Source organism: Anthonomus grandis, chromosome 12, assembly GCF_022605725.1.
Source record: "Anthonomus grandis grandis chromosome 12, icAntGran1.3, whole genome shotgun sequence".
Taxonomy (NCBI): Eukaryota; Metazoa; Arthropoda; class Insecta; order Coleoptera; family Curculionidae; genus Anthonomus; species Anthonomus grandis.
The window spans coordinates 11274430-11289156 of record NC_065557.1 but is presented as its reverse complement, the minus strand read 5'-3'; the positions used below and the strand labels follow the sequence as shown (position 1 = coordinate 11289156).

General features: G+C 31.7%; 1 protein-coding gene and 1 long non-coding RNA gene across 5 annotated transcripts in view; one reads left to right on the top strand and one right to left on the bottom strand.

Moving 5' to 3' along the window:
- LOC126742805 (protein EFR3 homolog cmp44E) overlaps positions 1–11312 on the top strand; it is a 47928-nt gene extending 36616 nt beyond the window's left edge. For 3 of the 4 annotated variants that reach the window (XM_050449603.1, XM_050449602.1, XM_050449605.1), the window contains exons 3-14: positions 2137–2287; positions 2349–2797; positions 2856–2934; positions 2990–3125; positions 3184–3443; positions 3710–3882; positions 3935–4159; positions 4216–4462; positions 8990–9074; positions 10189–10304; positions 10370–10528; positions 10636–11312. In XM_050449603.1, coding sequence (XP_050305560.1) covers positions 2137–2287; positions 2349–2797; positions 2856–2934; positions 2990–3125; positions 3184–3443; positions 3710–3882; positions 3935–4159; positions 4216–4462; positions 8990–9074; positions 10189–10304; positions 10370–10528; positions 10636–10773 — 2218 coding nt within the window. In that variant the 3' untranslated portion in view covers positions 10774–11312. The remainder of the gene's footprint in view (positions 1–2136; positions 2288–2348; positions 2798–2855; positions 2935–2989; positions 3126–3183; positions 3444–3709; positions 3883–3934; positions 4160–4215; positions 4463–8989; positions 9075–10188; positions 10305–10369; positions 10529–10635) is intronic. The other variant, XM_050449604.1, reaches the window with a different exon arrangement.
- An 80-nt stretch (positions 11313–11392) lies between these two features.
- Positions 11393–14646, bottom strand: LOC126743205 (uncharacterized). Its single transcript, XR_007662810.1, has 6 exons — positions 14386–14646; positions 14142–14180; positions 13889–13929; positions 12041–12091; positions 11711–11759; positions 11393–11502 (listed from the first exon to the last, which is right to left on the bottom strand). It is a non-coding gene; the product is annotated as an uncharacterized LOC126743205 (long non-coding RNA).
- Between the last annotated feature and the right edge of the window lie 81 nt (positions 14647–14727).

Genomic DNA, 14727 nt, shown 5'->3' with positions numbered 1-14727 from the left:
ATTACAATATCAATAAATGAAGTTCAAAATATATAGAATATGTACATATGTGTAACAGGTTCACAGGTCTGGCACATCAAAATCTAAATTTAAAATCATAAAAGCACTTATCTAAAAGAAACTGACTAGTGGCTTTCCTAAATTTAACACTATTATTAATGGATTTTATTTCTGGTGGTAATAACCCATATGCTTTAACTGCCATATAATAAGGACCCCTTTCAAAAAACGCTGAACCATGGGCTGGTGCCCGAAGATCTTCCCTCCCCCTTGTGATTACTGCAATATCAGTGCCATAATGGTCACTGTTTACTGAAAAAAGGTGTGGGTGCCTTTTGACAAACATCACTAAGGACATAAAGTAGATTGAAGGCACAGTCATTATGTTCAGTGATTCAAAATGTGGTTTGCATGATGTTCCAGGGCGCAACCCCAGCATAGCTCTGATGATCCTTTTCTGAACTACAAAAATTTGAGGAGCCACAGAGGATGATCCCCAAAACATCACACTATAGGCAATAATATAATATGCTAATGATAGTGCTGTTTGCTATACTGATGACACTGAGTTTTTAATTAAAAAAAAACATGTTATGAAACCTATAAGAAAGCAGAAACTTTGATTAGTTTAATTAAAGAATGGTTTCATTATATCTTATTGTATCATAATCAAAAATTAAATTTTATCTGCTATTCTATGACTAGAGCTGGTATGCCAGGTACTCAGAAATGTATCAGAATACATCTATGTGATCTTTTGATAGAATCAGTGAAAAGGGCTAAATATTTGGGTATTAGCTTTGATGAAAATTTTATGTGGGATTGTTACAAATTATGTATATGTTAAAGTTACGAAATGGTTATACATTTTATATTTCAAGCAAAAATTGTATTATTAGAGTATATTGATCATCAATTAAATGTATTTTAACATATGGCTTGAGTGTCTGAGGCTCTGCAACTAGGCAGACTATCCAATATCTATAAATTACCTAAAAAAGGGTTTTTTAAAATTAAGTTATTGAAAGACTAGACTACTTAGACTTTAAATTATACATTCAAATTGTTGCATGAAGCACAAATAAGAGACCTAAGGACACTGCAAATCATTCATATGCAACCCGATTTATTTTAAATGGATTGTTGATAACTCAAACCAAATTAATTTTGCAGCTATTAAAGAAGCCTGTTATTCACAGCTGCTAGAATATGCTCTTCCATTACATTTAAAAAATTTACTACTCATCAAGAAAATCTATACATGTTTGGTTATTAAATCTTAATGAATATATTTTAGAAATTATAAACTAAACTAACATATTATATGGCTTGTTATTAATTTTTATTTCTGGTTATTTGAGGTTAATTCGTTTTTTCTAAAAATCAATGAATACATGCACAGACAAATTCTATAAATTCAGTGTGTACATATTTTGATATCTTTTGAATTATTGAAAACTTTAAATAAATATTCCTATTTATTTGTATTATTAATTAATCACATAACACTTCTTAGTCTTATATTGTCTAACTGGAAATATTTTAATAACATTTCAAGATGAAATTGAGGGTTGTCTTCATTAGATTGGAGCCATGGTCCTAGAGTTAAAAAAAACTAATGTATGTTCTCTAAAAATATAAAAATACAAGGAACACTAGGATTGACTAAGACATTTTAGAAAGTGGCAGTTCTGGTAATATTAAAAGTAGATGTTGACTTAACTGGCCCTGGTACATAGAAGTCTCTATAGATATACAGTTTTGTTAAAGTATTATTGGGCATATGACCCAGATGTAAAAATATATGATAGGAATTAATTTAATTAATTTCCTTAAAATATGAAAGTAATTTTTAGCCTCAACAAAAGTCAATAACTGTCACATATTTAAATAATTTATATTCCTAAAAATAGCTTGTTTTGTACAATAATCCCCAAAGTTTCTACCAAAATACATCATTTTTTAACATGTTGAATTTAACTTCTCATCTGTAGATTTAATTCTATTTGGCCACATGAATTCATTTTTTCATTCACTTTTGCTAATGAATGAGTCATGAATGAAACTAGTTAGCACCTTATGATGGCAGTGTGTCAAAAGAAATTCCTTAAAAAAAAACTATTCATCCTATTATAGGTTTGTGGTTATTGCAATGGAAGCAATGGACCAGCTTTTACTCGCATGCCATGCCCAAACCCTTAACCTGTTTGTTGAAAGCTTTTTGAAGATGGTTCAAAAGCTATTAGAGTCAACAGAACCAAATTTGCAAATTCTTGCAACACAATCTGTAAGTTGTATCGCAACTTATAGGTTCAATACAACCAATCTAAATTATGTGCTTTTTTTAGTTTGTAAAGTTTGCGAACATTGAAGAAGATACGCCATCCTACCACAGACGTTACGACTTTTTTGTCAGTAAATTTTCAGCAATGTGTCATAGTGGGGATAGTAAAGAAATAAGGGATAAAATTCGAATAGCAGGAATAAAAGGGCTGCAAGCGGTCGTCAGAAAAACGGTGTCAGATGATTTGGTTGAAAATATTTGGGAACCTGTTCATATGGATAAAATTGTACCCAGTTTATTGTTTAACATGCAGGTAGTAAATTACAGTTTTACATTTTCATGTTTTTCACTAAAACATTTTCAGGATTCCAGTTTTCATAAAGATTCTCCTAACGGAGATATTGTGGCAGAAGATGCTGTGGATCCACCTATGCTAGCAGAAACTTGTCTGAGAGAATTGGTGGGTAGAGCATCTTTTGGGCACATAAGAGCAGTATTAAAGCCCGTTTTAAGGTTAGATAAGTTTTTTAAAATTTTTATCATGTGATATTAATCATATTTTTCCCTTTAGACATTTCGATCTTCATAAGCTATGGGTACCAAATGAGTTTGCTATCCATACTTTTAGGATTATAATGTTTTCAATACAGGTATTGGAAGCAAGTTGAAGTTCTTATAATTTTCTAATAGATGAAATTTTCTTAGGCTCAATATTCATATACTGTAGTGGAAACACTTATGGCTCATTTAGACGAGAATGCGAAGTCTAGTCCCACCATAAGAACCAGTATTGCTGAGGTTTTGTCTAAAATTATTGCGATTGCGGCTGGTGAAAGTGTCGGTAAGTTTTATAAGTAAACTGTTAACCAATGGGAGTTTAATTTAACAATTCCTTATAGGCCCGTCTGTTCTTGAGATAATAAATTCCCTGCTAAATCACTTAAGAGATTCGGTGAGGAATGGCACTAGTCAATCAGAAGAAAAGCAGTACCAGGACGCCCTGATAAATGCTTTGGGCGAATTCGCGAATCATCTTCCCGATTATCAGAAGATCGAAATAATGATGTTTATTATGAGCAAGATACCGTTCCCTCTCGTAGATAACCAGACACCCGCTGATAATATGTTGCAGAGTATTTTATTAAAGAGTTTGTTGAAGGTATACATTTCGCAATTAGTTGGTTGAGGATCCAATTAATTATGAAAGAATAATGGTATAATTAGTATGGCAAGTTCTCTATGGGTATAAAGTACAAAAATATTAAATGCTTATTAGTTTTGGGGCACCCTGTTTGTATTTTCTATTTACAAGGTTATTTTTCATAGTGACACCTAGAGCTAAAAGTTTTTTTCTAATACTTATATCAAAAATACCCTGTACATTATAACAAGCAGTATTTTTTAATAGTTGAATTGCTTATTTAGGTTGGTACCAAATACCAAACGATTCATTTCAACACGACTTTCCCGGTGTCCTTCCTGGAACCACTTCTTCGGATGTCTCTGGCTCCTGATCCAGAAATGAGGCTATTGGTCCAGAAAATATTACACACCTTAATGGATAGACATGGAAATTTGGAAAAATTAAGCAAACCAGCGTAAGTATATGGTTGCTTATCAATTTTCGACTTTCCAAATGTGCATTTCTAGTTTAAATATTTCGGAATTGGACCTAAACATCGAAAAGTGCTCACGTCCAGATTTAATCTTTATTAACAAGCACGGGCCTTTGATTTATGACGCCCTGTATACCAGTCTTCAAATGGACTCGAATACACCTGAAAATATTGAAGCTGTATACACAACTTTAGCATTATTATGTGTGGAACTGGCTAGTACGGAGACGGTAATTGATTTATTGCAGCTATTACTCGGGTAATAATTATAAAATAACCAAAATACCAACGGTTAATGCTGTTTTTTTATGTTAGAATTCAAAATTTGGCGCTTACATCTGTCAACCTATCCAACGCGCAAAAATTCAACCTTCACGCCCTGGTTGTCAGTCTGTTGGTGTTAATTCCAGATGTGGTTAATATACAACCTCTGAGTGACTATGCTAGTCGGTTGGTGGAGGCTAGGAGGGAGGAGGCACCTCATATGTTGCCCGATATGATGTCTCATTATCCGCAGGATTGTGAGCCTCCTAATAAAATTCCACATTTATTGGTAGATCAGGTGAGTGAGAGTTTGATTTACAATGTTATCCTGGACTAATTTATAATAACTTTTTTTTTAATGACAAAATGGCCAATATATAGGTAGTGTCAATAATAAATCGTAAAACTACGATGTCTCAGGAAAAATGTATGGCGAAAACTATCATCATAAGCCCAATTGCGTCCATTGCTGGACATAAGTGTTTCGTAATTTGTCCCGCTCGTAGCGGTGCTGTGCCGACTGCATCCAGTTTGATGTGATGCGTTATATCATCGGTCCACTTTGTTGACAGGTGTCCCCTACTTTGGTAGACCTCATTTCTGGGTCGCTATTCAAAGATTATTCTGGTCCATCGATTATCTGTCATCCTTGCGATTTTTTCAGCCCAGTTCCATTACAATGTAAGGATTTTTCTCAGCATCTGCACCTTCGCCTAACTTCCTTATTTGGAAGTCAATCCCTAAGACTGACGCCGAACATTGACCTCTCCATAGCACGTTGCGTTACTTGTAATTTGGTTACTATGTTCTTAGTTAAAGTGACGGTCTCTGCTCCATATATCACTGGCAAAACGCATTGGACGCCTTTCTTTTTAAGCTTATGACAATTTTCGGTTTAAATACATCTTAAAGGTTACCAAATTCTGCCCATGCCAGACCTAATCTTTGATGGATCTCGGTTGCTTGATTGTCTCTGTCTATGCGGTGTTTATGACTAAGATATTTATAGAAAGTGACCTGTTCAATTTCACCGCCCATCATCGGAATTTCTCCACTTCACAAAATTGGGCACAAATTAGGACTTTGAAATATTGATCTTCTATACAGCCATTTTTTAAGCTTGTGGAAGTATTTCCAACATTTGCGTAGCTTGGTTCAGATCTTCGTTTATGAGCTAGAGCTTGGAGCATTCGGTATTGGTCTATGGTATTAAACGCTTTCTCGTAGTCTGTGAAGACAAAATAATACTTTGTTTTCCTATAGACATGTGTCATAAAATGCACTTTCTCAGAGCTACAGTCCGCGCAAATTGATTGATGAAAATCGAAGCACCATCTCATCGAAAAAATGCAAGAAACGATAATTTTAGATTTTTTCATTGCTAACTAGATGGTATTCTAGATTTTTGAAATTCTTATCGGAAACCTAAGATATGGGCCATCATAAGGGTAAGCCCTTCTTAATCTGGGTTTACACATCATTTTATAACATCCTGTATTCCACACATTTCTTTGTTAGTCTTAATGACCTGCAAGTGATCGTTTATACCAAAACCTCTACGGTATCCAGCTGTTAACTGTCCAGTTTCTAAGTCTTTATTATGATTTTCATGAATACCTTGTAAAGATAGGATGGGGCTAATGGGTCGGTTTCTTAAATCGGCAATATCCCCCTTTTTATGCAGGAGAACAATCACCGCATTCTGCCATTGAAAGGGGGTTGTATCTTTCACAAGACATGCTTTAAAGACTTTTTGAAGTATGCATGTTAGAGTATCGCCTCCTTTTTTAATTGATTCGATAACTATATTGTCGTCTCCAGGATTCTTTTTCATTTCAAAGAGGCAAGCTTTTATTACACTGTTATTTCAGACTGTTATTTCAGGTATATCTTCAGATCCATTAATTTTGAATTTTCGGTATCTGCCTTGGTTCAAGAAGTTCCTCTGCAATCTCAAGATTATCCTTTCATTTTCGCTGGGGTACTTTTTAGATGAACGAGTTCATAGCGTAGAGTCTATGATGAAGCATAAAATTCAAAAGTATACGCCTCCTTTACTATTTCTCTCACCATAACCATAAGGGCCTATAGGAGTATCTGCATCATCCGTTTTTGATCTTAGCTTGGTATTAAAGTCTCCTATAAGGAAGGTGTAATGCATTTTGTTCTGCTGCATAGCTATGCATATATTATCTTCGTAGAAACCTTCTACTACTTTGTCATCATAATCTGTTGTTGGTCCGTATACTTGTATGATATTTACCCTGTATCTTCTATATAGCCTTAGTATAGAATAAATGACTATTGGAAAAACACTGTGAAATTTAATGATATTTTGCTTGTGTTCTTTGTGAACGATAAAACACACTCCTCCTTGTGCTATATCCTCTTCTCCCCTGTAATGCAACAGATAGTTCGATTTAAGGGTTATCTGATTTTCTCCCTCCTTATACTATAAAACTATACTCGGTACAAATAATCAACCATTTTCAATGAACAGATACTATTCGGATTTAAATTTATCGCTATTGTTCGCTCTCATTCTGTCGGCAACACAAATCTATGTTTGTCGATTTATTATAATTATGTAAAAATGATTTTTATTAAGTAGTGGTTGTAGTGATATTTTTATGCAGTATTGTTTGACATTTGATCATGCACATATTCACGCCAAAGCAACGCTTATAAATCGTAGAATTGTATTTCAAAAACCAATGCTCAGTCGAAAATGATTTTTATGCACTTCGGCCAATTTATAGCATAATCGGCCTACTAAACGTTAATTCATTCCCAAAATAATAATTGGTTTAAACTTCAATCCAATTTTACACTATTGTGTAATACCGACTAAGATGTGTAAAGGCCATTTAGCTAAGAATATTGCTAAAAGTGTTCGGAAGATCGTGATCAATCAATTCGTCGCCGCTCTTAAGTTTTGAGTCTTTCATATAGCACATTGTGGAGTATCTTAAAGCGAGATCTTGGATTGAATGCTCACAGTCACCAGCTCGTCCAAGAATTCAAGATGGCTTATACTCGTTTGTCATTTCTATCGTCGTGAATTCGGTCAATGGACATTGAAACAGCTCACGATTGGCGGTTTTTTTACCGAAAAATCTTAATCAGCGATCAGACCCATTTCTGCCTCAACGGCTGTGTAAACGAGCAAAATTGTCGCGTACCGACCTCTTTTAGCCAAGTTGAATTCAGTAAATTGTCTGTGAACTGGTTGGGAAGCATGCTGATGGGTCCTAGAAAAAGGGTCAAACTCGGGGAATTTGTATCGACCGTGATCATCTCCTGCCCCTCAAGATGGACACTGCGCATCTCTCCTTTTCAATTTATTTGTTAATGATAGAAAGCAGTGCGTTACTCCTTTCGAGTATCTGAAGATCACTTTTCAAGATCATTATAATGCAATATTATTAAATAAAATGAACATTCCGGGTTTTATTTTGAGTTTAACGCGTGATTTTTCACTTTTATTTTCAATAATTTTACACTGCTTTTTGGTAGGATCTCAATTAGAGTACGCATCTGTGGTTTGGTCTCCATTCTATACTTTACATTTTAATAAGTGCACAGGAATTTCATAAATATTTGCAATTTTAAATTTGGTAATGAACATCAATATTTAAATATTTACAGTCTTTCTCTCAGGGAAGAAAAGTTATTAATGTATGTTTTTTGTCTGTAAGATTATTAATGTTTTAATTGACTGCTTAGCTTTGTTGGAGCAAGTGGCTGTTAGTGTGTGAGTTTCTCTATTGAGAAGAAATTAAATATTTGAAGTTGGGTACCATGGAACAAATTATGGAATGCACATAGTCCATTGGGTCGATCATTAGGTTTTCTGAATCGACATTTATCTGTTGATCACTCAAATTTAAAAGCAATGTTATGCCAGTGTTGGAGCAAGACGTAGGTTAGATTATAATATTTGTTATGTGAATTTTGTATTTTATATTTAATTTTTTTCCATATTTATACAAGTATTTAGATTGTTTATGTAAAATTTTTTGTTGATAAATATGAGAAGCCAGAAACCATTAAACAGAAGCCAAAAATTCAACAATTGTGCAATTGACTTCTGGTTTCAATAGGATGGTCTAACTTGTCACTTAGTCAGCGAAAAGATCGAGTTATTAAAGCAACATTTTCCTAAGCAAAGTATCTTGCTATCCCGTTAATTGTCTCCAAGATCATGTGGTTTGATGCCATATGTAAAATAACAGGTCTATGTCGTAAACTACAATCCATTAATGCTTTGTTGAAGATGTACTCAAGAGCCGCTTGAAAAGATAATTTAGACGAAGAGCAAACTGTTAAAAAGTATTTCAAGAAATAAAATGTCAAAAGAACAAGTATCTAGAGCAGAATATAGGAACACTTTTTTTAAAATACATGTGCACTAATCTTTAAATGTTAAGGGAAACAAGCATAATAGGTAACTTCAAAATACTCGTGCACATCAGCATAATAGGCTCTCATAACCAGCAATTTCCGCACTTCTCGTTAAAATTTTTATATCTCCATATATCTCTTATAAAACGAGGAAAAAGGTTGACTTTCATGAAAAAATATTGAATTTCTCATTTGTAAAGAGATGATTACTATTCACTTTTTAAAATCAAACTTATATATTTATTTTTTTACTGGAACATCCGGATTTCTAAGAGACAATTATAGCACATATGGCTCTGCTTATATTAGTTTAAAAATAGCACTCTGTAAGTAAATATCTTTTAAATAAATAAACATTTATGTAATTCTATAATGAAGTAGGATTTGCTTATCGGTTGTATAGATGGGATTTTTGTTCCAGATGGCTGTGTGTGATTATCTTAAAGTGTCCGGCATCGATCCTTCGCGGTTGACGCAGACGTCTCCTTATGGTGCTGGTGGTCCAGGTAAATTTACTTTTTGTCATAATCATATGTTTATTTTGCCAAATTGTTTAAAGGTACATAATAATCAAAGCATGGGTTGCATTAGAATAAACAGAGAATTAAGGAAACAAAACAATTAAAAATATGACATGATTACGAAATTATTAACATCCAATTAACAAAACAAAGAAATAAAATGAAATATAAGCCTGTCATTTTTTTAGGGTAATATTTTTCATCAAATAAAATCAGCGATCAACTTAGACAGTCAGAAATTGAAAAAAACTTGCTGCCGTTATAAAAAACAATTTTTTTAATTAAAAGTTGTGTTTAAATTGGATTCTGGTTGAATACTGATGATCAACAATATTGCGTCTAATTTTCTGCTTTTCAGACTGCAAGTAAGAGTTTCTTCCTATACATATATTCCTTAGTCAGAACCTTCTTATCAGAACTAAAAACTATTTTTTATTAATTATGGATATAAATCCTTTCATGAGGTATTAAGAAAAAATATATTCTCCTATATTATTCCCCGTAATGAACTATGGAATATTTAGAAACTGCAATGATTTTAGAGCTTCTTAAAAAGAAAGTCTCAATTTGACCAAAAATAAACTCATTGAATTCTACAAAATATTAATTTAATCATCTGAGACATCCTGCATAAATGTTTTAAATTGCTTTAAACAAGTAGTACTTGTCTTGCTTTTTAATGAACATTGAACTCATCTACATAATATATTAAGATTAAATATTAATATGGCCTATCTCCGCATCCATTGCTTGCAATTCTTCGCAGTAACAACTACTAATTAGGAAGCTGATTTAAACTGCTTAATTACATAGTGATAAAAGGTAATTTGTTTAACAATAAATTGGGTAACACCCTTTAACAGATAATTAAATTGTCATCAAGTGCAATTTTGATATTCTTTTGTACACGAAGTTTTATTGCTAGAAAAACTAGTTCAAAAGAAATGACTGGCAACAATAAATGACAACTATTATTGTTAAAATTAAATTAAAATTCATTATTTGGGGTGTAGAGACCCCAATTAATATTCGTACATCCTCAACCTTTCACCTAAATGTTATATTCCAACTAATACCAAGTTAGGCTCATTATTTGCAGGAATAATTTCATCGAGTCAGAGGCACAGTTGGATGGAAACTGGACAAGGAAGCCTTATGGAAATTCCTTCAGTTCACGAGGTGGATAGTGCTGCTAGTTCACCTGGTATTACCCGGGTAGGTGCTCCGTTCGTTACTAAATTTAACTTTTTATTTCGGTCATAATATCTCAAATTTTTCAGAAATTGCCTGAAGAAGACTTAACCTTTGAAAGTATGAAGAAAGTCTTAACTGAACCGCCAGAAATTAGAAAAGAAGCAGAAGCAGAGAGGAGAAAACAGATAAGCCATACTTTTAGGACGGCTAGTTTTTCGGAGTTAGTAAGGAGAACTCAACCAAAAGTAAGTGCTATCTGAATTAAATCTATAAGAACTGAATTTTTTTTAGTAAATCTAAGCGATATTATAGGTTTTTTTATTGCAAATTTAAAACTTTTTGTTTCCGTTAGCATGATATTTTACAAAACAAACTCAATGAAATCTTCAAATCGTTGAGCACAAATGAAAATACCAGTCCAACGGAAGAACCAAAGAAACAAGAAGTTCCAACGTACGAACAAAACTTCCCAGAGTTATTTTATTATTAACTGGTTAAGGTTTAAGGTCTTACAGCTTTAACAAACTTGAATTTTCAGCCATTGCTTCACTAACACTTTTAATGAAATTTAATCTTGGCAAGACAAAAATGCAAATTAAATTATCAAGTTAAAGGTCACTATTCAACTTAAAATTTATCTTTATATATTATGGGACGACATTAAATTATTGCCATGCATTTAACGATTGAATTGTAATTTAAAAAATTCATTTTTCTTCCCTCGAAATTAAGCCATACAAAATCTAGGTTCCTAGCAATAACTAATGTCGTCTATAAAACTGCATGCATTTCCTGAATTAGTATTATTTTAGTCTTGTTCAATCATGTTTTTATGTCGAAGCAATTCCTATTGTGATATTTTAAAGCTTAGGTTTCTTGTATTATTTTTTTAACATAAGTTGTGGTGTTTTTTATTGTTACTAATAGGTTATAGTAGTTTAAAGAAATTTAGATCTAACAGTGGTTACAGAATATTATAAAAGTTTCAAAGTTTATTCCATTTGACAACAATAAAATTGTTGGAAAGTAGTCTTGCTTTTTTTTTTCATTAAAAGTCCAAATTTTACATCCTTTTTCTTACTTGGGAAAAGGGTAAAGAACAAGACAGATTGCTATGTATTTTTTTATATTACAAATATTAATTAGACACACAAACAGAACTAAGGTATAAAGTAAGTATGTTTTAAACCTAAAGAAACAGTATTCCAAACCAGTAGACCTGCAAAAAAGGGCATCAATTATAGATCGTCCTTATTTCAAAACATTTTTATTTCAAATACAATAAAATGTGTCAGAAAGAGCCACTAGTCGTCAGACTTTAATGCAAAATGTAGGTAAGTAAGCACTAAAGTGATTATGACAAAGTGTGAAATTTCATTATAATTATTCTTCTAAATAAGCGATATCATCAAGAGAACTGTACATACCAATAAAAAGCTCCAGCCAACAAAAGAAAGTCCACTTAGAATTGTACATCTGTAAAAATAATGTGATATTAATAAAATTGGAAAATTTGAAAAAAGAGACAAAATTTAGCATGAACCAATTATCAGAAAGAGCCACTGGTCTTCAAACCATAACGCCAAATGTAGGTAAGAATAAACATTATGATTATTAAGTTAAGTGTGTGATTTCATCATGAAATAAATGTGTTTTATTACTGTTCATTATATTTAAAGCCTTTAATATTCAGAAAGTTTTGTAGTACACATAGATTAAGAATTGCCCTGTAGATATAAACATGAAAAGGTACATACCCCAAAAGTTTTTTGTAGATCCAAAGCAAGGATATTGCAGTTCATAGATATCTGTAAAAAAAAACAGTATTGCAGTTTCAAATGACCATGCAATTAAAAAAAAATACTTCAAAACTTAGTAGCAAATATAAACATAAAACTTTTTTAGTAAATAAAATAAACTTGGATATAATTAAATAATTGAAGGGTTTCAATCATGGTTATAATGTTTACAATGTTTCAACCAACACAAAATATTTATTTTAAAGAAATTTTAGGATTAATTTTTGATCCACTTGGCAATTCCATTTCAAAAAAATCCAAGACTTATTTGGTTCAATTACAGCTTTACACTGTTAGCATCAGTCACAAAGAAAAAAAAAGAACTTAATTGAACAGGCTAAAACATTGAACAAAACAAAGGTAAAAACACAAAGTCACGGTCTCATCAAATCCATATAATTTTTTTAAAAGCTACACGTGTTTCGCTCCTATCGGAGCATCATCAGACCTAAAAGTATCTGTGTAGGTCTAGGTAATGAGTTTTATAAGCGTTCTTTTTGTGAAAAATATCTTAATGTATTTTTTAGGCCTGATGATGCTCCGATAGGAGAGAAACATGTGTAGCTTTAAAAGCAAAAAAAGAAAATTATATGGATTTGATGAGACCGTGACTTTGTGTTTTTACCTTTGTTTTGTTTTCGTTAGATCTCTTTCTCTATTTCAAAACATTGAAGTTTTTTTATCTAAAAACATAGGCTAAGAATTAATAAGAGTAACAAAAAAAATGTAAACACAGTTAATGAACATTGAAAAATAGGTCCAAACAAAGCAATTTCATTAACATATATTCAATTTCTGTTGGTTTATCCAAAAATTCTGGTAATGTGGTAAATTTTCAATGTTTTTTAAATTTAGAATTTCCTTAACTTAGCCTCAATGCTGTCTGGAAGATGATTATATAATTTAATAGAAGTAATTACAAAACTATTATATTGTATTGAAGTGATTTTGAAGTAAAACTATTAGAATTCAACAGTCTTTAATAGTGTTATAGGAATGTACATTTTGATGAGTAATAAGTTTAGATAGTTGGTTTTTCGCATATAACAAACATTATACAAAGGCACTGTTAATATTTAGAATTTTTTACAGTGTTCTGTGATTCACTTTCTTCACACTTCACACAACTTTGCAATTAGCCTAATTACCGCTTTTTGTAGTTAAAAAGCAGTTAAAAAAAGTAAAGTTTTCCCAAAACACTCACACAGTAGTTGGCTCTGAAATATTCCCACATATGCTAATAATTTCTTGACTAGAATATGTCAATAATTTTCTTATTCAAAAAGTTATGCTTGCAAACTTTGAAGATAATTTTTATATTGGTTAAAATTCAAATCATCATTATGATAGATACCAAGAAATTTAAGAGCGTTCTGAGAAATGTTATTATCAGCTTTAAGAAGAATTGAATGTTGAATTTTTTTTTATATTTAATAACCATTTTGCACTAACTACTTTTTGCAATCTGTGAGCATACCCAGGAAGATCTCACAGTCCATATGAGCCGCATAAAATGTGGTATCATCCCCATATTGAACTGTAGTTACAGAATTCAATTATTGAAGAGACAAAGAGAACAATTTAAATTTGTTGTTAGTGTTCCCAAATTTAAGTAATTTCTTTGCCTATATTTGCTACTGCATATCAGAAAGAGCCACTAGTCATCAAAGATTAATGCCAAATGTAGGTAGGTAAAAGCATTAAATCTGTTATGTCTAAGTGTGAAAATTCATCATATTTACATAATACATAATACATAAATAATTTAAAAGAATAGATATTACTAAGATAGTTAAAAATACTTACCAATAAAATGACATTAAAAAACTCAATGGCGTCGTGGATATCTGAAAAAGAATAAAATTAAATTTAAAATTATGCCCCAATGAAGATAATTTAATTAAATAAGATTGAAAAATCAGAAAGAGCCACTAGTCATCAAATTTTAATGCTAAATGTAGGTAGGTAAAAGCATTAAACTTGTTATGTCTAAGTGTGAAATTTCATCATAATTATTATTTACACTAATAATCATTATTAGTAAAACTGAAATACCTACCAACAGAATGCTTTCCGCAAGCTCAAAGGACTGCGTAATCTGTAAAGAAAAATAGTGTTCAAATGCAAATTTATATCTGACAGATTTCATTTATTGAATACCAGAGAAAAATCAGTAAGAGCCACTAGTCATCAAACTATAATGCCAAATGTAGGTAAGTAAACATTATTAATAAGAAAAATGGTAAAATTTCATCATTTAATAATATAAACAAAGTAAAATAAAATGTTGGATAGTGTCATACCTTTCGAGTATATGAAATTCATTCAGCAGGAGGTGAATTGCAGCATCTGTAAAAATGGAGCATTTTAAAACCTGTATTTAATATGAATTATTGTAATTAAAAAAAAAAAACCATCAGAAAGAGCCACTAGTCACCAAACTATAGTGCTTAATGTAGGTATGCAGGTAGAGACACTATAGGTATGATCTGAGTGTGAATATCATCATTAAAGGTTTTAGTATGACAAAAAAACTATATATATTTTGAAAAATGTCCATATGCATACATACCATTTTAATATGGAAGGACTTTTCAGAGTTGAATAGAAATAGATTTCTAAAAAATAGGAAACAATTAGAGACA